At 40.3% G+C, this 25,281-nt stretch overlaps 1 protein-coding gene across 1 annotated transcript in view; it reads left to right on the plus strand.

Annotated features, from left to right (window-relative positions):
- The window catches only part of Armc3 (armadillo repeat containing 3), a 119,955-nt gene that overhangs the window by 10,360 nt on the left and 84,314 nt on the right, over positions 1-25,281 (plus strand). The window contains exons 5-6 of the mRNA XM_008831769.2: positions 6,874-6,991; positions 19,701-19,826. Of these exons, the coding sequence (XP_008829991.1) occupies positions 6,874-6,991; positions 19,701-19,826 (244 nt within the window). The remainder of the gene's footprint in view (positions 1-6,873; positions 6,992-19,700; positions 19,827-25,281) is intronic.

Genomic DNA, 25,281 nt, shown 5'->3' on the forward strand with positions numbered 1-25,281 from the left:
CTCACTGCGTCACACTCACACACACACACACACACACACACACACACACACACACACACACACACACGAAAATAAGTAAAAATTAAAAAAACTTTATCCAGAAAACTGTAAGCCTGACAAACTCCAAGCTTCTGTAACTTTTAACTATTATTCTTTATTTTTCTCAAAAATAAAATGAGCTGGGCGTGGTGACTCATATCTTCAATTCCAGCACTGAAGAGGCAGAAGCAGGTGGATCTCTGTGAGTTCCAGGCCAGCCAGGGCCAGATAGTGAGACCCTGTCTTGAAATGAAACTATTAAGAAGTAGTAAGGGGCAGCTGACTGGTGGCCGGCCACTGATGGTGGCCTTACAGGGTGTTTCTTTGGTGGGTTGATGAGGTAAGGTTTAGACAGGATATGTGCAGTCACATGTGAGAAGGTAAAAACAGAAAAGTAAGCATATAATTAAGTTTTTGAGTGTGACAAGGAAGGGAAGTTGAAGATGAATGGTATCCAAAGAAAGTTTCGTTTTGTTTCAAAATGAGGGTTTGACTGGAGAGATTTGACTGAAATCTGGTTGGAGTCTACAGAAGGAGGACCAGAAAGAAGGGACCATCACAGAGAAATTGCTTAAAAAATCTGGCTCTTGATTCCATCAGAGTAAAGCTGCACATGGCATGGAACACACATGGAACACACGGAACACACGGAACACACATGAAGAGCTACTGAAAGCTGTAACTGAACAATATTTATAGCTCGCACAGGCCTGGGAATCATAGTTTTGATAAAAGTAGAGAGCCTTACTGAGTTTCTAGAGCATTATTAAGTAGAATCTCTAGAAACATCATGCCTTCGTTGTGGGTAACCTTGCCTGTGGTAAAGGTGTACCTAGATTTGCCTTGGTAATATTTAAGAACAGGCCTGAGATAGATCAGGCTGATTCAGAAGGTAAGTGCTTGCCAGAATGCAATTCTGTATCTCTTAAGATTCCTCTTTCCCCATTACCAAGAAAAAAATCTATACACTCAACTACATAGTTTTTTACAATGTTAAGTACCCAATAAAAATTATTATGCAAAAAGGAAATTGTGACCCACAACTAGAAAACAGTCAACAAGTCATTAGAGGAAATAAAATAGGAAACTTGAAGAAGTTCAGTTATCTACAAAAACACAGAAAGAAGAGAACAGACTAGGGAATGTGAAGACAAATAGCAAAACTGTCAATAAAACTGAACCATATCAGTAATTATACTAGATATAAATGATATAACTTTTAAAGGAAGAAAATTGTCTTCAATGCTGCTCACTTAACACAAAAATTTAAAATACGGAGAAAGGGTTATATAAAGATGAAGTAGTTAAACACACTAATTTTAATACAACAAAAGCAATGTCTATATGCTGAAAACTATAAAACATTGCAGAGATAAATGAACATGGTCCTAAGAAGCAAAGATATGCTCTGCTTGATACAGGCACATTGATGATGGGAATGCGAAGATGGTAGATCTAGTCTGGGAAAATGTGTTTTCTTGTGATGCTATAAACACATTTGTCAAAAAATAAATAAAAAGGAAGGAAGAAAAAGAAAGAATAAATACATTTGCCTTCAAGTCAGTAATTCTTGTGTAAGTGTGTGTATGTTCCTCTCTGTGTGTATGGGCACATGTGTGTACGGGTGCATGCCTATGTATTTGGAGGCCAGAAGTCAGTGTCAGTTGTTAAACTCAATCATTCTCTACCTTAAAAATTTTAAAACAGATCTCTCAATGAATCTAGAGCTCACTTCACTAATTTGACTAGACTTGCTGGCCAGCAAGCCCCAGGGATCATCCTGTGTCTGCCTCCCCAGGGCCAGGATAAAAGGCACTCCCTGTTGTACCAGATTTTATGACATGCTGGGGATTGAACTTAGGTCCTTGTGTTTTACTGACTGAGTCACCTCCCTAGCCTCTGAAGCCAGAAATTCTATGCCTAGGTGTTCATTCAGGCAAAACAAAAATATTTGTTTCTAAGATTTATATAACAATGTGCACTATAGGGACTGGAGAGATGGCTCAGTGGTTAAGAGAACTCAGAGGACCCAGGTTCAGTTCCTGGCACCTAGATGGTGACTAACAACCACCTGTAACTCCAGTTCCAGGGATCAAACATACTCTCTGGCCACCACCAGCACTGCACAACACCAGTTCACTTACACACATATAGGCAATATACTCATATACATAAAAAATAAAATAATTTTTAAAAATGTGCATTATAGATTTATTCATAATGTTCCCAAATTGAAACAATCCAAAGGTCCATTAACAGTTGAGTGGATCTGGGGTGTAGACCTATGATGGTTAGTGTCAGTGGTCAACTTGACAGAATCTAGAAGCACCTGGGAGATGGGGGATGATCTTGATGCACTGTGTGAAACCTGCCCACTGTGAGTGTTTCTATTCCCTACTCAGAGGCTCATGGACTGTGTAAGATGGAAAAAGTGAACTGAGCACTAACAAGCATGCATTTGTTATTTTCTTCTTGTGACTGTAGACATAACAAGACCAGCTGCTTCAAGATCCTGCTGTAGTGACTTCTCCACCAGGATAGACTAGAAATATACCCTTTCTCCCTTAAGTTGTTTTTGTCAGAATATTTATCACAGCAATAGGGAAGGAAACTAAGGCAATACCCAAAGGTTTTTGAGTCATCCCATCAGAGATATTTGCAAGACCATGTTTATTGTTGCATGATTCATAACAGCCTAGATGTGGAGCCAGCTTTTAGGTCCTAGACAAGAGGATATATATATATGAATATATTGTTTCCAAAACATGGATGAATTAATAAATAAAATGTGGTGCATGTACACATGTAAGTCTATTTAGCCATAAAAAAGAGTGAATGGTATGTGGGCAGGAAAGGGATGGAACTGGAGATCATGTTGAGTGAAAATAAGCCAGACTTAGGAAGACAAATATTTCATGTTTTCTCTTACCTGAAATCTAAAGTGAAATATATGCATATGTAAGTGCAGGATATAAACATAAATTAGGATATAAAAGTAAAGAGGGAACTACATGAGAAGTGGCCCAAAGGAGGAGAGGGAGGGGAATGAGAGAGTGATGAAATATACGGAAACAGAAGGAGAGCTGTGGGGTAGGAAGAGAGGACCATGAGGGTAAATAAGAAAAGTGCAGTGTGCCTAGATATAAAATGTCACAATGCAACTTTGTGTGCTAAGTAAAAAAAAAAATAGCAAAAGTAACCAGTGAGTGGGTAAGTGTATCATGGAGTATTGTAGGGCTGTTACTGCTGAGCAATAGAGAATGAACTACTGCCACAGGGCAGCATAGATGAGTCTCATTCTGCCAGATAAAAAAGCCATATACAAATAGTTTCTTAATATTTAATCCTAGGCAAACTAAACTAAGCATATTAGGACTTGAGAGATGGCTCAGCTGTTAAGGGCACTTGCTGCCCTTCCAGAGGACATGAATTTAGTTCCCAGCACCCATGTGAGATGACTCACAACTGCCTATAATTCTAGCTCCAGGATCTGCTGCCCTCTACTGGCCTCTGTAGGTACCCACACATAACCCACAGACATACAGACACAAACACAGATACAGACACACACACAGACACACACAGACACAGACACACACACACACACACACACACACCTAAATACAAAACAATAATAATAAATCTTTAAAAAACACCAAGTATTGAAAAACACCCATTGTTGGCTGCCTGGGACCAGCATGGACAGAAGAGTCAACAGCACGTAGACAGAATGAATATTTGGGGCAATGCAAGTCATGCGTATTGTTTGGCATATTTGGCTGTATACATGTGTATGTTTCTCAAAACCTTTAACACTTAAAATGGGTGCATTGTACTGAATCTAAATTGGCCCTCTGTGAAGTGGATTCAGAAGAAGTAATGGGAAGATTCGCTTGCTGGGGCAAGAAGACCATTCACGAGAGACAAGGGGTGATTAATGGTGTAATGTAGCAGACTGTGAGCTGTGTGAGAATGAGGGCTCTGTTTCCTTGCTTTATGTTCTGTTACTGATGTTTGGCACTTATTAGAGGTCAAATATGTGTTCCCTGAATAAATGAGTGAGTTAAAATGAATAGGTTAAAAACCTGAAGCACACGTTAGGGATTGGCCTTAGATGGTAGGAAAACATTTTCTCTAGCAGTGAAAGAAAAGAAGCAATGGCAGGCACATTCTAATCTGTAAGTTGGAAGTTGTTGGAGATTCTATTTGATAACTTCATTATCTCTGAATTTTTCCTGTGTAAGGTGAAAGAAAGGGGAGTAAGTAGAGCTATGAAACACCTGAGGCTAATGAAAAGGTCTGAAGCAATTTTTCAGGCGAGGAGAAATCAAGCTTCCCCAAGAGCAATATAGAATTCTGGCTTCAGTGAGCCCATCCGAAGTGGTTGATCGGGAACTTAGGTAATGTCATTTTCCCCTGAAGCTTAACAGTGTCCAAGAGTGGTGGGGTGCTTCAATGCAGGTCCAAAAAGAACAGCGTAAGAATTGTTTGCTCCTTGACCACAGAAAGCCCCTAGGGTTATGGATCTGTTCTTGCTCATTTTTAGCTACACAAGAATTTTTTCTACTTTTTAAAATTTTTTAGATAAGGTCTTACTGTGTAGACCTAGCCAGAATTCACACCTGTCTTATGCTATTATTCTGGGGAGAGAGAGGGAGAGAGAGAGAGAGAGAGAGAGAAAGAAAGAAAGAAAGAAAGAAAGAAAGAAAGAAAGAAAGAAAGAAAGAAAGAAAGGAGAAAGAGAGAGAGAGAGACAGAGAGACAGAGACAGAGAGAGACAGAGAGACAGAGAATGAGGAGGAGGAGAGGAGGAAGATGAGGGGGAAGAGAAGGAAGAGGAGGAGGGGAGTCTTCTTTAGCACTGGACTGGCAGCATTCAGGCTGGGGGGCAGGGGTTCCCTGGCAGCCAAGCAGCACAAGATGGAAGACTCAGGGAGTCCTGCTTTCACCACAAGCAGCACTTCTGATTCGAATCTCCGGTGCATGTGCTTCTATTCTCTCTCATTTCCTCACTTATCCTGCCTAGGTCTTACCATCTGCTATTTTGACTACAATTTCCCCAAACAAAAGCCTCCCTGATGTTGTCTTTTCCTCCATCTTACAAAAGCCAGATCATGAATGAACAGTAGTATCTGCTTTCTTTGCCCAGCCTCACAGCATGACCAGGTCTAGAGTCCCATGCATCTCTTCGGTGCTGTATCGCTGTTCCTTCTTTTCCACAGCCACACAGTTCATGTTTGGTTACATGCCTTTTCCTGCCGTTTTGTCATTGTTGTTTCACATATGAGATTCCTGCTTTCACATTGAGTCCAGGGGTTGAAATGGAAGCACTGGCTGGCGAGACAAGGGTATCACAAACGTGCAGGTGCTCAAGGATGCTTGTGTTGACTGGGAACGATAGTGAAATGTACTATTTTATGGAGTATCTACTATGGGCCAGATAATGTGCCAAGTTCTTCATAATAAGCTCCTGAGCCTGTCCTTGGTCCTTTCAGACATGTGCAGTTATGCCTAGAACACAGAAAAAGTAATTAACATTCTAGGAGCTTAAGCAATTTGTTTGAGACAAATTGAGAAACTTAAAAACTTTTTTCTCTTCCCACAGTTCTCTAGGAATTTCAAGGTCATCTGTGCTGATAGTTGTTTCTCTATCAGTGATTTTTTTTTTTTTTAAAAAATCCTAACTAGCTTATTGGGTTTGCTAACAGAGCATAGGGTAGGGGTTTATTTACAGAAGAGTGGGTGCCCCATATTTATGGTTGCACCTTAAATTCCATACTCAAATACAGATCCTGTGACCTCCCAATGGCAGCACAAAATGTTGAGAGAGGTGCCTCTTGGTGTTCTCGGCTCATATATACTTTGCCACTCCCCCACATGCAGCTTGGGTCGACTGATTAGGTGGGAGGGGCAACTGACTCCCCCCTGGACTTCTTGATGAGTGTGGGAAGGAGGTGTGACTATATCTAGCTGACATAGTGATCAGAGGATACTTCCAGTTAACACTTCACCTCCAGTGCTTACATTCTTTCCTTCAACCTCTTCTGCAAAAGTCCCTGAGCTTTGGAGGGGGTGGTAGGTATGGGATGATCTTCCTCCCATTGTGGCAAGGCACTGAACTTTCTGGTCTCTGCATCGTGAGTTTTCCATGGGCTCTTGGCCAGTTTCAGTGGGATTCCATCTACTATAAAACACACACAGAGTAAGAAGCAAGAACACCTAAACAGTGGCTGCTATATTAACTTAACCTCCAATGTAAACACAAATGCTTGGTCGGTACTTTCGCAGGTGCATCACATCCATCTAACAAAGCAACTGCAGTGACTTCCCACTGCGACAAATTGAGACAAATTGAGAAACTGCTTCCATAACTCAAAAACCTTTTTCTCTTCCCACAGTTTTCTAGGAATTCCAAGGTCATCTGTGCTAATAGTCATTTCTTTATCAGTGATTTTAAAAAATAATAAGAATAAGAATTTTCCAGTGCGCCCATTGGGCAGAGACCACATCCTTTTACAAGATTATGGTCTCTTCAAGTTTTAGGTCAATGTTTACTTTTATTTATATATTTTTATTTTATATGTATGAGTGCTTTGCCTGCATGTGCTTAAGTGTACCACGTGCATGCAATGACCAGAAGAGGGTGCTGGATCCCTTGGAAATGAAATTAAGACAATTGTTAGCCACTATATGAGTGCTGGAAACTGAACCTTGGTCCTCTGCAAGAGCAGCCAGTGATCTTACCCACTGAGCCTTCTTGCAAGCCCCATTCACTTTTTATATGACATTTAAAGATTATATATGAAGCTGATAATTTTCCTTTTTCCTTTTCAGTTTGAGCCTCTAACAATTGAAAGCAAGAAAGCAGCCACCGTGGTGTTGATGCTCAACTCCCCGGAGGAGGAGATCTTGGCCAAGGCCTGTGAAGCCATTTATAAGTTTGCTTTGAAAGGTTTGGGTTCCTTTTTCAGTTTATCTTTCTAGTTTGTTGTTTTCTTCAAGAAATATTTACTACATGAGGCACTTTCTTCCCTAGTGTGTAGCTTGCTTGCTGTCCGATGTCTCTTTCAGACTCTCTGCATAACACACCTCTTGGAGACTGTGTGCCTTCCTCAGTGCTTCAATCAATGTGCAAGAGCCAGGCACTGGGGAGCACAATTATTAAGTCACTTCATTGCAGTAGAAAGTATAGGAATCCACTGTGGCACGTGTCTTTATCAGGATTTGAGAGGTGGAAGCAGGATCCTATTGTGAATGCAAAGCTAGCCTAGATAGTGGTACCCTTGTGTCACAATTACCCAGTCATTCACTTATTCACTCACTCACTCACTCACTCAACCAATTTTTTGCTCAATCAACCAATAAATATACATGCCACAGAAGCAAAAAGAGTCCCATATTGAGCAACAGAATAATGTTGGATTATCTGCCCAAAGTATAGCATAAATATCCATGAGTTCATACACTACTGATATAAGTAAGTGACTGAATAAATAACTGAGTGGAAGAGAAAAAATATCCATGTAGAAGAATTCCAAGTAGCTTATGGAAACAGTTTTGAGATGTGAGCTGCATTAGTGACTTCTGTCCAAAGAAAACAGAAAAAAAAAAAAAGAGCTATAGCAGAGAGAGCTGACAAAGACATCCTAAGAGGTGAGTGATGTCAGCATCCACAGTGATACGTCCTGTTGATATGTGCCCTGAATAGGATGGAGCCTCCCCACATCACCATAAGACAAGCCCAGTCCCATCATGATTTCAAAAGCAGACAAAACCCAACATTGTCCACAAACCAGAGACATTCTGCAAGTTACTCACCAGTGCTCCTCAAAACCATCATAGCTGTAGAAACAAGGACAGTGTGAGATATTTTTGTAGCCAAGGAGAACTAAGGAGACATGATGACTAACTGATGCAGGAACCTGGATTAGATTCTGGAACAGAAAGAGGGTAGTTAACACTAAGGAAACCCAAGTAACTATGGACTTAGGTTAGTAATAATGTGTCAGTACTGGTCCATCACTTGTGAGAATCATACCATGTAAATATAGAGAAAACGGAGTCTGGGTAGATGGGGACTCTGTTCTATCTTTGCCATCTTTCTGTAAAACTAAAATTGTGTGGGATTTTGGGTCAGATTTGAAAGAGAGGCTATGTGGGTAACAACATACACCCCACTAGTCAAGAGAGCGGCTGTGCTTCATCTGGCCATCACATGTGCCATATATGGTATCTCTTTTTCTCTTTTGTATAACAGTAAAAATCGGTAAATATTTCCTGTGAAATCTGAACAAAAATTTATTATGTTTGGTGTTTTATTTTAGAAGTATTTCTAGAAAAGAATTTTAAGATAAAGGAGGGGAGTTTGTGTTTTGTTGTAATAAAGGACCAGACTGATGGCTCTATCACATGACTCAACTAAGAAAACGGACATCTGATGGTGAAAGGCACTGGCCTCCGACACATAGGAAGAAAGGAAGTAAGCTGGGTGACTGCTCCGGCCTTGCTGGTTTCAGCTTCTAGGCCGCAGGGCAGGAACTGGCAAGCTAGTAGACCTGAGAGTTCTTAGAAGCACAGGCAGCTAGAGCCAGTTTAGTTGCCCAGAGAGAGTGCCAGGGAGGTCTGCAAAGGGGTCCACTCAACTACTCAGCAGAGCACTGGGCAGCGCGTACCAGTGAGGGAACCACTCAGTCTCGTAATCACCCAAAAAGATTAGAAGTAGCAGGGCCTGGTGCTCAAGCTAGAAGTAATGTGCTCCCATCAGCCAGACTGCCAAATGTTGGGGAACCCTCCTGTTAAGGTCAGCTCCTTTCTCAGCAGGGGCTTCCTGCCTGACTTACCTGAAAAGTGCCTCCAAGCACGGATGCCTGACCTTATTCAGAACATGACATTTGGCATAGTTACCTGAAATAAAAACTGCCCCCAGGTTTTTTTCTATATGATAATTAGGCATTGCCCTATAGCCAGATGATAGGATCCTGCTACCACATGTAAATAAAGCACACTATGAGCACCTATCAGCTGAAGCTTTGGCTGCTGCCTCCACACTATATTTTCCCTGACCCCCACTCAATAAACGAGCTGTCTCACTGAAACGGACTCCTGGAAGGTCTTTTCTGTTGTGCTCACTGGCCGTCCTGACCCAATTAGTTGCCTCTGCTCCCTTTCTTCTCATGGGTCGGTGGCCAACAACCCACGAGGGGAGGCAGAGGCCCCACACCAAATCTCAGGATTCGTGTGGCACTGTATAATGCCTAGAAGGGTCTTGTCTCAGTATGAAAAAAAAAAATATCTCCATATTAAGAGCTATTCTGTCACTACCTAACCAAAAAAAATATGACCTAAAAAGATCAAACTACTTCTCAGTAACTTAATTGTGCCCCAAATATCAAGAATATAGAAATATATCTTGTTCAACAAAGTAGAATTCATAATATCTCATAAGCCATTAAAAAATTAACATGAAAAAGCATGAAAAAACTATCAGACCTAAAAAAAACACCCCTTTAAGTACATCAATCAATCAATCAATCAATCAAAACTGGCCCAGATATTAGAACTAGCAGAAAGGCATCATAATAGATTAACTGCATTGCTATTCCATCTGATCACGCAGTAAAACACAGAAGACATAAACATCCCCAAATATAACTTCTGGAGAAGGAAACTTTAATGACCAAGATGAAGAATCTGTGGGCTTGGGCTGACTGTGGATTAAGCACTACAGAAGAAAATGTTAATAATGTGAAGACAGGAAAAATATTGAAAATGAGGCACAATGAGAAAACATTTTAAATAGATGAGCAGAGATTTGGTGGGTTATGGGAGAAAGTCAGATAACTGATAGATATGTAACTAGAAACTCTGAAAAAGAGACAGGGGCAGAAAGAACGTTAGGAGAAACAGTCTCCCCAAATCTAAGGAAAACTCCACATCTACAGATCCAAGAGGCTCATCAACACCCACATACCAGGAAGTAAACCAAACCAAGTATATTAATTACTTTTCCTGTTGCTGTGATAAAATACCCAAACAAAAGCAACTTGAAAAGAGAAAGAAGTAAACCAAACCAAGTATATTAATTACTTTTCCTGTTGCTGTGATAAAATACCCAAACAAAAGCAACTTGAAAAGAGAAAGGGTATGTTTTGAGTCACAATTTGAGGGTGCCATCCATCATGGTGGAGAAGTCATGGCCTGAGCTGTGGTCATATTGCATCTTTGGCCAGGAAGAAGAGCGTGAAAAATGCTTGTGCTTGGTTAACCTTCTTTTATTCAGTCCAGGACCCCATCCCTTGGGGTTGGTACCACCACAGTTAAAGTGGTCCCCCCTCCACCCCCTTAACCTAATCTGGATGACCCTTCATGCCCAAAGGTAAGTCTGCTAGGTGAGTGTAGACCTTGTCTAATAGGCAGTATTAACCATTATCTCAAGCTTCAGAATAATCAAATTGCTTCAAAATTAAATGATAGGTAAGAATGTGCTGTCCTTAGACACAGGGCAAACAAGAAATCAGAGGACTGATAACTTTTAAGAGGTAAGACCTAGAATTTTGTATCCCAAGATGTTCTTTAAAAGTATGGGTGAAATAAGGTTTTTCCAGCCCTATGAAAGCTGACCTGACACACTATCAGGAGACCCAGACTACTAAAAAAGGAGGCCCTTCGGCAGAAGCAAGGGACACCCAGATGGCAAAAATCACACAAATGAAGATGAAACACCAGAAATGAAGACAGGCAACCATTTCATTGTTGCTTAAAACACTTTAAAAGCAAATTTGTCATTTTAAATAAAAACAATAAACATGCATTGTGCAGTCTGAAACATGTACATAGGTAAAACACGTACATAGGTAAAACATGTGACAGCAGTGTTAAAGTTGAAAAGGAAAAACGGAAGCACAGCATTACAGTATAATACAATGTAATTATGAAATGGTATAATCCCTCTTGAAGCTAGACTAATAAGTTCAAGATATGCACTACAAATCCTCCTTGACCAATGAAGTGAAAGAAAACCAATAGTATCAAATAATCCAGCAAAGTAAATAAAATGGAATTACAAATAATATCCAATTTACATAAAAGAAAGCAGAAATAAAAAGATAAAAAGAATAGACAAAGGAAATCAAATAACAAGATGACAGTCTATGTCAATACTCAATTTAACTTTTTTAAAGTTAAAAATTAGTATACAAAATAATAAATTCCCACATGGGGTTTTATAGAGTTCATATTTGTTGATTCTCCCCCTACTCTCCCTTCTGTCCCTGTTTCCCCCATCCCACTCTGCCCTCTCACACCTAGCACTCCCCCATCCCACTCTGCTCTATTCTTTTCCCTACAATCCTCTTACAGCCTCCTTTCTTCCAGTCACACTGGCCCTTTTCAGTTTCCTTGCCTTTAGCCATATTTTCTCGCACTTGGATATGCATATTTAACAGCTCGAGGCTAGGGTCCGCATGTGATAGAGAACATAAAGTGTCTGTCTTTCTGAGCATGGGTTACCTCACATAATATAATGTCTTTAGTTTCATCCATCTTCCTGAAAATTTTATAATTTCGTTTTTCTTTGCAGATAAATAAAATTCCACTTAAATAAAATCTGAATAATCTATATATTTCAATTAAGAGGGAGAGGTTGCTGTATTAGACTAAAAGTCAAGGCCAATCTACTTACTGCCTTCAAGAAATACATTTGGAATGAAGGCACAAATAAAAAGATGAAGAAAAAAATCTTATGCAAGAATTAATTAAAATAAGCCTGGAATGATTACATTAATATCAGAAAAGTAAACAATAAAAAGAGCCAGAGGTCATCTTATAATGACAAAGAGGCCAATTAATCAAAAGGCTGAGGAAAATCTTAGTATGTACCTAACATGAGACCTTCAAAATACATGAAACTGGTATTGCACAAAATAGAGGTCCCCCAGATGCCCCAGAGAGGGGATTTCAAGGATTCTTTCTCAATAAATGAAAGAATAAATAGACAGACAGTAAGTCTAAGAATACAAAGGATTTGGCCATCAATACCAATGAATTTAACCTAGTACTGATGGATACCAGTGAATTTAACCTAGTACTAATAGATACCAATGAATTTAACCTAGTATTGATAGAGCTTTCAAAGAACTATAGAGTGCATATTATTTCTCAAGAGCATCGTGTAGATAGTTGCTTCAAAAGACTGTATTCTGGGCCATAAAACAAAAGTAAATACATTTTAAGTGACTCAAAACCATTCAAAGATATATTCCCATATCACAGTGGAATCAAATTAGAAATCAATAATATCAGATATTTTGGGCAATCATTAAGCAATCTGAAAGTAAGCAGCACCCTCCTCCATAATCCATGAATGAAAGAAAAAGGGAGATAAAAATTGAAATTTTGAGTCTATAAAAATGTGTAGGATGCTGATAAATGAATGTTCAGAGGAAAAATTATTGTGCTATTTTAGATTTATTTATTTTTATTTTATGTGTATGAGTGTTTTGCCTGCATGTTTGTAAATGCACCCATGCATGCAATGCCTGTGGAGGCCAGAAGAGGGTGTCAGATCCTCTGGAACTAGAGTTACAGATGATTGTTAGCCACCATATGGGTACTGGGAACTGAACCTGGCTTCTCTTTAAGAACAGTCAGTGCTCTTAATGGCTGAGCCATCTCTCCAGTCCCCTATTGCATTATTTTAGAAAACAAGTTCCAGAGCTGGGGAGATGGCTCAACTTTAATATGAGTCTGACAACCTGTGTTCAGATCCCCAAGAGGCCATGTAAAAGCCTGGATGTCCGCTGATCTCCATTGCATGTGTGCCCCCATAAACAAATAAATAAATATTTTTAAAAGAAAACAAGTTTCAATCAATAGCTCCAGCTTCTGTTTTTAAGAAAAAACAATGAAAAGGGACAAATTAAATTCAAAGCTAGTAATAGATATAGTAGATATCTAAGCAGAAATTAATGAAATAGAAAGCAATTAAAAATGAGCAAAATTGGTATTGGAGACATGGCTCAGCAGTTAAGACACCAGCTGCTCTTGCAGAGGAGCTGGTTTGGTTCCCAGCACTTACATGGTGGCTCACAAGTGTCTGTTACTTCAGTTCCAGGGAATCCACGGGCAATGCACAGGTGCACTTCCATATAGTCAGGCAAGACACTCATACATATAAAATAAAAATAAATTTTTGAGGGGGCTGGAGAGATGGCTCAGTGGTTTAAGAGCACTGGCTGCTCTTGCAGAGAAGTGAGGTTTGGTTCCCAGCATTTACTTAGCAGCTAACAACTGTCCATAACTCCAGTTCAGGGAATCCTATGTCCTGGTCTGTTCTCCATGGGCATTGCACCACATGGATACACTTACATGCATGCAGGCAATATACTCGTACACATAAAAATAAAAAATTAAAAAAAAATTAAGTGAGCAAAATCTATGAAGTGGAGAGCTGGATTTATGACAAATTGCTACATGGACTGATAACTAAGAGAGAGAAGACAAGTTGCTTGTATTAGGAATGAGATGGATATGCCACTGGGGGGGTCTATAAACACAAAAAGATACTATATGTATTATGAATAATTGAATCTCTAAGTTCTACAACTTTGTTGATGCGAAAAAAGACTATTTCACATACAAACTCCCAAAGCTCACTCAAGAAAAAGACAGATACTCTGCTATTACTAAAGTTGAAATGTATAATTAGAAGTCTTCCAATGAAGACTTCTAATTCTAGGGCCAGATGACATCACTGCTGGATTTTACCAAATATTTAAGGAAGAAATAATTATACAAATTATACAAAGTCTTACAGAAAATTGAGAAGGATAGAGTATTTCTTGATTCATCATCTGATACTCAAAACAAAGACATGATAAGAAAATAAGAAATGATACAGCCATTCTTCCCAGCCAACTAAGCCTTTGAGAGGGAACTGACACTGATTCTAACCACTGCAACAGCTATCAAAATGCCTGAAAGCAAATCCTGAATCCATCACTCTCGAGTCCAGCCTTGGCAGACAAAAGAAAAATGAGGAGGAACCCAATAGAGGGATGCTTTTCGAAGCTCTTGTCAAGAAATTCCAATGGACTCTCATATGAACATTTGAAATTTGCCCTATTCTGACTTTTTTCTAGTTCCCTGTCTAGAACTTGTAATGCTAATTACTCTTGCCTTTACTTCTCCTTCACATCTCCTATTCACCAGTCAAGGACTTTCTTTTCCCCCTACAGATAGAGTTATGCAATTTGGGAGTCTTTTAGATAGACCCACTGAAGGGGTACTGCAATTGACTCACCCTGTGACCTATTCAGCATGGAAGAAGCCAGAGCGGTCTGCATGCCAATTCCCTATTGGCAATTTAGGTAACCTCTTCAGAGGATGGTATGATAAGAATAGGAGATAGGAATCAGCTAGGGAATTAGGGTAAAAAGACCCCAAAGAAAAGTAGCCAGTTTCTTGGCTAAAACTCACAACGTCCTTAGGCCTCTTAGCAACATACTCTGTTCCAAAGGCCAAAAATGTCAAAAATATTTGGGAGCTTTTATCTAATCCTTAAAAGATTTTAGGGTTACCTCTTCAGAGGGGGAATGTTAGAGTAGCCAAAAGCACCATAAAAAAATAAATCAAAGAAGAAAGAGTACATGAAGTCATCAGAAAAAAGTGATGAGGAGATATGGGAGGAGTTGGAGGGGAGGGAGTGGGCATGGAGTTGATCAAAACACATATGCATGTATGACATTCTCAATAAATTATTTTTTAAAAAAGAAGCTAAGAAAATTAAGTCTTCTAATTTGCATGCTCCGTGAACTTGGATGCGGAATTTCTAAATAAAATACTAACAAATTAAATCCATTTATACCTGAGTCTTATGCCAAGATTCCAAGATTTGAGGATTCATCAAGATATTGTATCATGTGTGCTGGGCAGAAAAGTACGCCAGCAATATCTACATAAGGCCTTGAAAGCTGTGACTATGCTATGCCACCTGGCCAGGAGGAAACAAGACTACAGGGGTAGTTAAGGCTGCTAATCAGCTGACTTTGGGATGAGATTATTTTGGATTACCCAGCTGAGACTAACAGAGTCACAAGGGTCCTGATGGCTGAGAGGAGGAGGCAGAGTTAGAGAAGATGTGGTGCAGAAACAGGTCAGAACTATGTAGTCGCTGCCCTTGAAGGTAGTAGGAATGCTAACTGAGAGAGAAAAGGACATGGGGGCCCGAAGGATGGCTCAGTGGCATGGCACTTGACTAGCAGCTGTGGGGTCTGGAAGGATAGCCAGAGGTGTGTCACTTGCCTCACAGTCACAGGGTCCTGGTTTCTATTCTCACCCCATTCCCCAAAAAGGACTAAGGAAAGGAAATATTTCCTCTCACAGAGCTTTAAGAAGGAGCACAGATTGGCTCATCAACACTTTGATTTTTATCTATAGAGTCCAATTTCAGACTTCTTTCAAACCATAAAACAAAAAAGTCCCATCGTCTTCAGTGCTGAGCTTGTGGAACTTATTACAGCAGCTATAGAAAACTAATAAACCATATTTGAAAGACAAAAGAAAACATGATCATTCAAAACATTTCTTTTTATGTGATTCAATATCTGCACCTAATAATATGTCTTTCAAAGCAGGAATACATGCAACTGTCCTCACCTTGAAAAGGAGCATCTATGAAAGACCCATGATTGACATAACATATCATGGTTAAAAAATATGTTTTCTTCCTACAATTGGGAGCAAGGGAAGGATGTCCACCCCTACGGCTTCTTTCTGCTTTGCGTTGTGGGAATATGTAGCCATTGCAATCAAATAAATAAATGGTATCCAATTTTTAAAAGTAGACCTGTATTTACTTTATAGATGGCATGGTCTTTAACTGGCCAGGGTTCTGTAGAGAAATGAACAGGATTTACAGAGACGTAGACATAAAAGGATGTTCATCATGGGAACCGGTCATTTGATTGTGGAAGCCAAGAAGCCCCCTCCACAATGTGACATCTGCAGGCCGGACAACCAGGAAAGCTAGGCATCCTTCAGTGATATCCAAATGCCTGAAATCTGAAGCACTCGTGTGACAGCCTGGGGAACCAAGGCAGGTGGATGGACGCTCCAGGCTTCAGCAAGCTCAGAGTAGCCCTCTTCTGTTGGTGAGAATGGATTTTCTTTACTGAGTATATGCTAATTTAGTTCAGAAACACCTTCATAGACATAAAGTTATCTACGTAGACCATTAGTTTTCATGATAGAAAAATCCTATTGATTATACAAAAAAGCTGCCAGAGCTAACAAATGAGCAAGATTGCAGAGTACAAAATCAATACATTCAGTTGACCCTCTACAGACTAGCAGTGAACAAGCAGAAGTTCATGTGAAAAAATCCTATTTATAACAGCATCAAAAATTCTGAAATGTGTAGGGATAAATATAACAAAAGATATCTAAGAACGTACGCTGAAAACTATGAAATATTGCCAGAGAAAACTGAAGATTCAAATGATTGGAAAGACATCTCGCATTCGTGGTGTGAAGGGTACCAGTTATTAAGCTGTCGGGGTTCCTCAAATTGATATTTGATCTATAGATTCAATACAACCTCAGCAGCCTTTCACAAAACAAAAACTGTCCCACTGAGTCTAAAATTCATGTAGAAGTGCAAATGACTTAGTAAATTAAAATAACTGTGAAAGGACAACAAAGTTAGAGGGCTTATACCACCTAACACAAGATTATTCTCACAAAAACAAACAGATTAATGGAAACCAGATACAGAACAGAGACTCAAGCAATAGTCTTACATAAATTTAGATTTTATTTTTGCAAAAGGATAAAGGTAATTCAGTGAAGAAAAAAACAGTTTGATTTTTTTTTTTCCCCAATAACTGGTTCTAGGGCCTGTGAAGTGGCTTAGCCAGGAAAGGCGCTTGCTCGGGCCTGGTGACCGGAATTTGGTTCCTGGAACCCAAGTGAAAGTGCATAGGGAGAACTGACTCCACAAAGCTGTTCTGACCTTCACACACGGCACACACCCACCCATGTGTGTTGTGGATGCTTGAATAAAAAACGCCCGCCCATAGGCCCTTGCATTTAAGCACTTGTCCCCCCAGTTGGCCCCCAGTTGGTGGTGCTGCTTATGGGGCTGTGGAACCTTTAGGCCTTACTGGAGGAAGTATGTCACCGGGTCTAGGCTTTGACAGTTTATAGCCTCACTTCACTTCCAGTTCATGATTTCTGTTGTGTGTGTGGTCAAGATGTGATCTGACAGCTGCCTGCTCCTGTCACAGTGCCGTCCCTGACATTGTGGGCATCTAGTCCTGTAAGTCAACATAAACTCTTCCTTAAGTTGCCTTTGGTTATGGTGTTTTGGTGTTATCGCAGCAACAGAAAAATAACTAATCCATGCATATGTATGTTACACACACATAAAAATAATTTAAAAATTTGTTCTAAAGCAATGAAAAATTTGACAATAATATGCAAAGTGAAAGTGCACACCTCCAACCCCAGCACTCTTGAAGCTGGGATAAGTGGACCATGAGTTCAAGGCCAACCTGGGCTACATGGTGAGAACCACCCCAAAACAAAATCAAAAGTTGCCAACAGCAAAACTCACTCATAAAAGAATAATCAACAAATTAGACTTCATTACATATAAGCACATACCCAGCCCCCCAAAGATATACAATATAAATAAGCATATAAAAAGTAAAACAGCAGTGAAATATCACTACATACTTATTAGAATGGCTAAAATTTTAAATTATTTCACCCTGTCTTGCAATGAGAATGCATCTCATCACTTAAAAAATGGTGATGCATGTTTTTGAATAAAGAAAGAACTAATTATATTGTGAAAGTCTCAGATGAAAAGTTGAAGATGATTTGGGAACTGGAGAGATGGCCCAACGGTTAAGAGGACTGACTGTTCCTGCGGAAGACCCAGGTTAGAATCCCAGCACCGACATGGTGGCCAACAATCATCTGTAACTCCAGTTCCAGGGGATCTGACACCCTCTCCTGTCCTCTGAAGGCACTGCATGACATGGGTGTACTTACATACATGCAGGCATAACACATAAAATAAAAATAAATAATAAAAATATGATTTTATAAAAATCTGATATGTATTTTGATTTAAACATAGGTATCTTGAATTTTATCTTAAAGATTGTATGGCAAAATATTCTTCTAATTATAAAATTTTGAGAAATTAACTTTGCAACTTGAGTAAAATGTAAATATTACAATTTATGAAGTGTATGTTATTCAACAATATATATTTCAACATTGTTTTGTTTAATTTTTGAGACAGGGTCTTCCTGTAGCCCCAGCTGGCCTGGAACTCAATATGTACACTAGACTGGCCTCAGTCTCACAGAGATCTACCTCCCTCTGCCTCCCAAGTGCTGGGATTAAAGGTGGGTGCCACCACACCTGGCTTCCAGTGGTATCAAGTAGTAGATCTGACCATTTAGGTAAAATGTAGTTCATGGGCTAGAGGAAGACAGACATTCTACATTTTCAGATTTGTGTTTTCAGAACATAAACCAATTACTTAAAATATAAAAACCTGTTATATGACATTAAGCAAAAGGAGTTAAAATAGCTTTATTATACTGCAAAATGAATTTTGAAAATGAAATTTGTGTTTTCATAACCCAGTGAAATTGAAGAACTGAAATGAATTAGGACTCAAACATTATTCTAAACTTCACAGCATGGTATCCTAGTCAAAAGAAGAGGGATAAGCTGCTTCTGTTAGCGTAGCCCCTGGCCTCACTGAACTTCTTTTGGGGCTTCATGCCACAGCTGGGGTATCCAGTGATCCCGGGATGGGCAGCAGTGCACCTAGCCCTGGGTTGGCTGCACTGTGTGCACCTCCATGTTGCCCGCGGGCTCATCTTGTGTGGCTGTGGTGGCTATTGTCTTGGTTATGTGAATTGAGCTGTGGGTGGCTCCATTCCCCATGCGGCAGGTTCCCTAACCTCGTGAGTGGTAACAGGAAGCGGAACAGGGCTCTTGACTGTGGATGCAGTGCAGTTAGTTCCTTCCAGCTCTGCTGCTCTGATGAACTGTAACCTCGAACTCTGAGCCAAATAAACCCTTTCTCCCGGAATTGTTTTTGGGTATTTTTATTACAGTAAAGACAGAAACCCTGAAGAAGCTGTAACCTCATTGATGAGAAATGAGCCCTGCCCCCAAACACTGACCACACTTTAACTTGAAACAGGAACTGTGCCTATCAATCACTTTTATAGTTTCATAAGTGTTTATTGAGTACCTATTACATGACTTAGCACTGTGTTAGCACCAATAATAAAAGAATAGGACAAGAGCATTTGCCCTTCTGGGAAGGCCAGCCACAGTGTGCAGGTATGCAAAACACAGTCATCAAGTAGAATGAAAGTTAAGCAAAATCAGGAGCCACAAGAAGGGCTGGGGTGAGGTGGCAACACTAGGGCGATCAGCAGACACCCTTGGAGCCTGTGTAGTGTGAGCTCAGGGCTGAGGACGAGATGAAGCCATTGCAAACGATGGGGAGGAGAGAGCTGTACCAGGAGCCAAGGTTCTGAGAGCCAAGGGAAGTGGGAACAGAGAAACCGGACGACACAGCTCAGTGAGACCGAAGGTGATAGAATGTTCTGTTCAACCTGTGCTGGCAGGTGAGGAAAACAAAGCGACCCTCCTTCAACTGGGAGCTGTGGAGCCTTTGACCAAACTGCTCACCCATGAAGACAAAATCGTACGGAGAAATGCCACCATGATCTTCGGGATCCTGGCTTCCAACAGTGAGTGGCAACTTTGGAAAGGAACAGATCCCTTCTCTCATATTTACCTTTAAAGTATTTGTCTAAATTTTATTTAAACTGACTTTAATGTCAACACAAAGCTTAAGTCGGTACAATGTAACAAATGACCTCATATTTAGGGGTCTTTTTCAAACACAAAAATATGGGGCTGGAGAGATGACTCGGGTTAAGAGTGTTGGGTGCTCTTGCAGAGATCAGTATATACAAAAACTAATGTTGGGGATGAATGTTCTAGTCTAACAAGCTAGGAAAGAAATCATTATCTCCTAAGATGATTTTTTTCATTAATATAGTGCAATTTGCCCATCTGCATCTCAGTCACACCTCAACATACTCTGTAGTGGATGGACCAGAGTAGAGTTTTCATACACTGATTTTTTTTTTTCTGAAACTACCAAGTACTGCTTGTATAAAAGAAATTTAGTTGTATATACTTACTCCTAAATCAGACCTATCACTTGACTAGAGTATTTTCATAGATTTGAGACTGAGGTATAAAGTTATTAGTTGAGGGGCTAAAGAGATGGCTCAGCAGTTAAGACCACTGACTGTTCTTGCGGAAGACCCAGGTTCGAATCCCAGCACCCACAAGGCAGCTAACAACTGTCTGTAACTCCAGTTCCAGGGGATCTAACAACCCCTTCTGTCCTCCGTGGGCATTACATGGTACGGGTGCACTTACCTACATGCAGGCAATACACACATACACATAAAATAAAATAAATTTTTTAAAAAAGTATTAGTTGAAATGCGCTCTCTGGTCATTGGAATAGCAGGTTGGTAAAATCATGCCAACAGTGGTAGTCTCTGACTTGTGAGCAGGCTAGTTATATTTGTCTGCCCATAAGTCATCTCTCTGTGTTTTAAGGGCAATTTGCTTGTTTTTAAAGATTTATTTGTTTTATGTGCATGTGTATGTCTGAGTGTGCATCTGAGTGTATATATGTATGCCACATGCACGCAGGTGCCTTAAGAGACCAGAGTGGGTATTAGATTTCCCCAGAACTGGAGTTATATGTGGTTATGAGCTACCTGGTGTGGGTTCTGGGAACGAACCAGGGTCCTTTGCAAAAGCAGCGAGTGTTCTTAACCACTGAGCCATTCTCCAGGTAGTTTTTGAGCCAACCAACAAAAGCTTTGTAATTTGCAAAAAGCTTCAATGACATTCTTAATATAGACTGAATTCAACCATGAAACAAGGGACTAGGAATAAACCTGTGTGTCTCTATTATAGCATGTGCCTACAATCATCAGAATTTGCCTCTTACAATGGCCTAACAGTAATTCTTTCCTCCCTGTCTGTCCACCTGAACATTTCTCTAGACAATGTGTGATACACACAGATACTTCCACTTTCTAATTTTCTTATTTCATATTTATATCTGCATGACTTTTTTCCTGTTTTCTTTTGTTCTTAATTTCTATTATTTGCTTTATTTATTTATTTATTCCTTCATTTACCATCTCCTAGAATATAAACTATGAAAGTCTCCAAATTATTGGTGAAAATTCTCAGCTCAGGCTGAATAAACTGAATCATAAGATTTCCTAGAGGAGTCTACGACCTGATAGTATTGTTCCACATTTGGATGCAAAGTGAGGGGCTCTCTGGGACCTCACAGACCCTACTCTGTAAGCTGCCTGGATGGGTTTAATTCAGTGCTAGAGGAGGCACCGTCTGCTTACCCAATTGCTGCCTTCAAGTCTCAGTGAGCACTTGGCTCTGGTCTGATGAGTAATGATGAATAGATGCAAATACATGTCTGGAGTGATAAGTGATGATTATATAACAAAAAGCTTTCTTTTGCATTAGATGGGGAAACATATTTGAATCAACTGGATGGCTTTGTGTTTGAAGTATCTGACCATATGGGTAAAATATATGGCATCCCTAACTGCTTGTGAAGTTCTTTCTTAACAGGATCCACATATTCACAGCTATTGCTTCGCTTTTATATACGCCCTAGAAAACTCAGATAAAAGATGAGCAACTAGTTGTTCTATCCTATGGAATAATCATGTTTCCAGACTAATCTGTAAATGAATGCAACTCTTCACCTACAAAGTTAGATCATCCTTTGCATGTCTGAAAATAGCGGATGCTTCTTTAGAAACACAGTTTTCATACTCGGCGATACCACTGTGTTCAGATGGATGCATTGGTGCTTCAACAAATGCTGGGTGCTGAAACTGTTCCTGTGGTAGCCAGCTTTCCCTTTTACAGTTGAACCCTCTCCTCCTCCTGCTCCTCCTCCTCTTCCTCGTCATCCTCCTCCTCCTCTTTTTCCTCCTCCTCTTCCTTATGTTTTTTCCCTCTTCTTCAGGAAAATTACTGAGCTATGTGCCTGTGTCAAACTGGGATAATTCAAGACAGGCATTTAAATTACTCTACTCGGTCTTTTCTTTACCAAAATGGAGCTGCTGCTGTCTTCTTTCACCTGTTACTTTGTATTTTGTTCAGCAAAACCACAAAACAGACTCTCATTGAAGGAAGTCAGCTAAAGAAAGTTGGTCAGAATCTTTGGACAGGTAACCTTGAAGCCCAGACTTTAGGTCACTCACAGCCATCTGAAGATGGTGATCTAAAATGATGGAAGGTCAGGAATGAATTAGATAGTCAAACCAAGACATGGTGATTAAGAATGACATCAACCCAGATGCACTGGTGCACAACTGTAATATCAGTACTGAGGAGGCTGAGGCAGGAGGATTGCTGTGAGTTTCAGGTCTGCCTGGGCTGCATAGTAAGACTGTCTTAAAAAACACAGATTTATTGAAGTTATAGCAAGTGTTAAAGTTGCTGACAGATCTGCCTCAACCAGCAATTGCAGGTGGCACCCTGTTTAGTCAGAACCTGTTCACCTGGCCCCAGCACATTCCAGTCTCCATCTTGTTACCACGTATGAGAGTACTCCCTGTAGAAGAGGACAGAGGTCAATATTATGTTTAGAGTGCTGGAAGCAGCAGCTTGCCCATTTTTTGTTGACTTAACTTCAAGAAAAGAGAGAGCCTTCGAACAATCTGGTGTCAAAAAGCAGAATAACAAATCCATCAACTGGGTCACCAGTTTACAGAGCTGCTGATGAACTGGAATCATCCATTGAGGTGGGAAGAGGGCGTCAGCGGATGGCCCAGCCAGAGCGGTTCTCCCACATCTCTTGCCATTTCTAAACCTCACAGCATGGAACTCTCTGGTGACTTTTAGCTTGCTTGGGCTGAGCAAGGTGTGACGTCACCTGAGACCACAAGGAATGGGTAGGGCAGCTATAACCTTTTCCTGTCATGGCCCATCACACAGGGAAGCAGGAAGAGCAGAGGGAGTGTGCAGGGCTCCAAGCTCCACCCCACAGTCAGGGGCTCAACAGGAAGTTTCGAAGTACAGGGAATTGTTTTACTTAACAACGTGGGAAAAGCGTCGAAGATCTAAAATCCAAGGCCTAGTTTGTGGGTTTTCTTTTTTCAAGCATATGGAAATAGATTGTCACAGAAATTGTTCTGAGAAGTGCTGACTGCATATGGAGATTAGCATTTGCTTGGAAAGGGACTGGAACTTGGTTCCCAGAACCTTGCAAGGATTTGAACATTATGCTGAGGCTGCTATCTTTCAATCAGTGGAGAGAATACATTTTGTTGTTGTTGGTGGTGGTGGTTTTTTGTTTTGTTTTGGTTTTGGTTTTGAGACTTGGTCTCCCTGCTATGCAGACCAGGTTGACCTCAGTCCCACAGAAATCTGCCTGCCCCTGCCTCAGCAGGGATTAAAGACATGTACCACCACACTGGGCTAAGAGAGAATGCATTTTAAAACCTGAGTGTTGGACCATAAAATGTCATTCTCCACCTAAGGATGCTGCACTTACATTGAAATCTTATATCCCAAGTCTGGTTGCCTACACAGTAGCTGTCCATTTGCTGGATCTTTAGCTTCTTACAACAGAAACAGAGAAAGCAGAAGTTTTGACACATTGAAGAAAAGCCACAGCTCAGAATTCCTCAGGAAAAAGTGACCAATAAATGCCAAATCTATTTGGCAATTAATAAGGAAGAAGAATTCGCTGGAAGCTATTCCCTCCAGTGAACTTTCCCAACATTCCAGCAGTGCTAATTCTGGCTTACAGATAAAGGTAAAACACAAAAAAGAGGAATTGCCAAACTAAAGAAACAGACATTTTTCCCCATCAGGAAACTAAAGTTAAAGTAACCAGAAAGAAGTAGAGACATTCCTGACTAGCCTTAATTAGGTTGACAGAAATCATAGAAAAGCGAACTTTTTTCATTTTTATTGAACTTTTGCAAATTTTGTATAATATAGTTTGATCATATTTAGAACCCTCTGCTATCAGCACCCCCTCTCCTCGTTGTTATCCAACGTCCAATCTCATATAGCTTATTGAGTCAAATTTGTGTCCCCAAATGCCCTTCAGTGCAGGTCCATCCACTGGAGCCTGGTTAAGCTACCTAGCACCACTTCCTTAAAAGAAACCAAATCCCCCCTTCCAGAAGCCATCGGTTGCCAGTAGCTCCCCAGGGCTTCCTTACTCTCATCCCTACAGCTGTGCTGGCGTTTTGTCTGACTTGAGTTTACGTAGGTCTTGTGCACACTGTCATCATTGCTATAAGTTCTTAGGATGAACTGCCCAGCTGTCTGGAAAACTGTTTCCTCGTGGTCACATACCACCTCTGGCTCTTAGAATCTTTCCGCCTCCTTTTCTGTGGTGATCCCTGAGCCTCAGTGGCAGAGGTTTGATATAGGTGTCCTATTCGGGGATAAGCACTCTGCAGCTTCTTGTTCTCTCATGTTGGTCAATTGTGGGTCTCTGTGTTAATCACCATCTGCTGCATGGGGAAGCTTCTCCAGTGAGAGTTGAGAGCTGCATTAATCTATAGATACAACAGTAAGTCATTAGGAGTCAGTTTAATACTATGCTCCTCTAGCAGAATAATAGTAGTGGGTTCTCCCCTATGGCCTGTGACCTGTCTAGCCACAGGCTCCTAGTGATAGAAAAGTGAACTTTAAAAGCCAATGTACTTATCTTTAAGCAGTTTAGACATTTGCAATAATCAAATGAAATGTAAGCAATCAGGATGTATTTGTCAAAATAGGTTAAGATAATTGTATTCTGCACAAGAGTATTAAAATCAAAAAATTTTTAAATGCCAAGTAAAGCAAACACCAAGGCAAATTACCATTACATAATAAACATGTAGAGCACAGAGCTCTGCTGACTGGTGCTGTGTTCTAGCTACACTGGCACTTTTGCCTTTACCATTCTTAGTGTTGATCAGGCAGCAGAGGCTGGATGGAGTCCGGGTGGGCGGAAATGGCCTGGACGTGAAAGCTGGCTCTGTTACTTCCTTGTTGCATGGTTTTTACTTCTCAATTTCCTCATCCATGAAATTAAACCGAAATACCTATCTCTTAAGGGACCGCTCAGTA

The sequence above is a fragment of the Nannospalax galili genome, unplaced genomic scaffold (assembly GCF_000622305.1).
Source record: "Nannospalax galili isolate Female #2095 unplaced genomic scaffold, S.galili_v1.0 scaffold14, whole genome shotgun sequence".
NCBI classification, from domain to species: Eukaryota; Metazoa; Chordata; class Mammalia; order Rodentia; family Spalacidae; genus Nannospalax; species Nannospalax galili.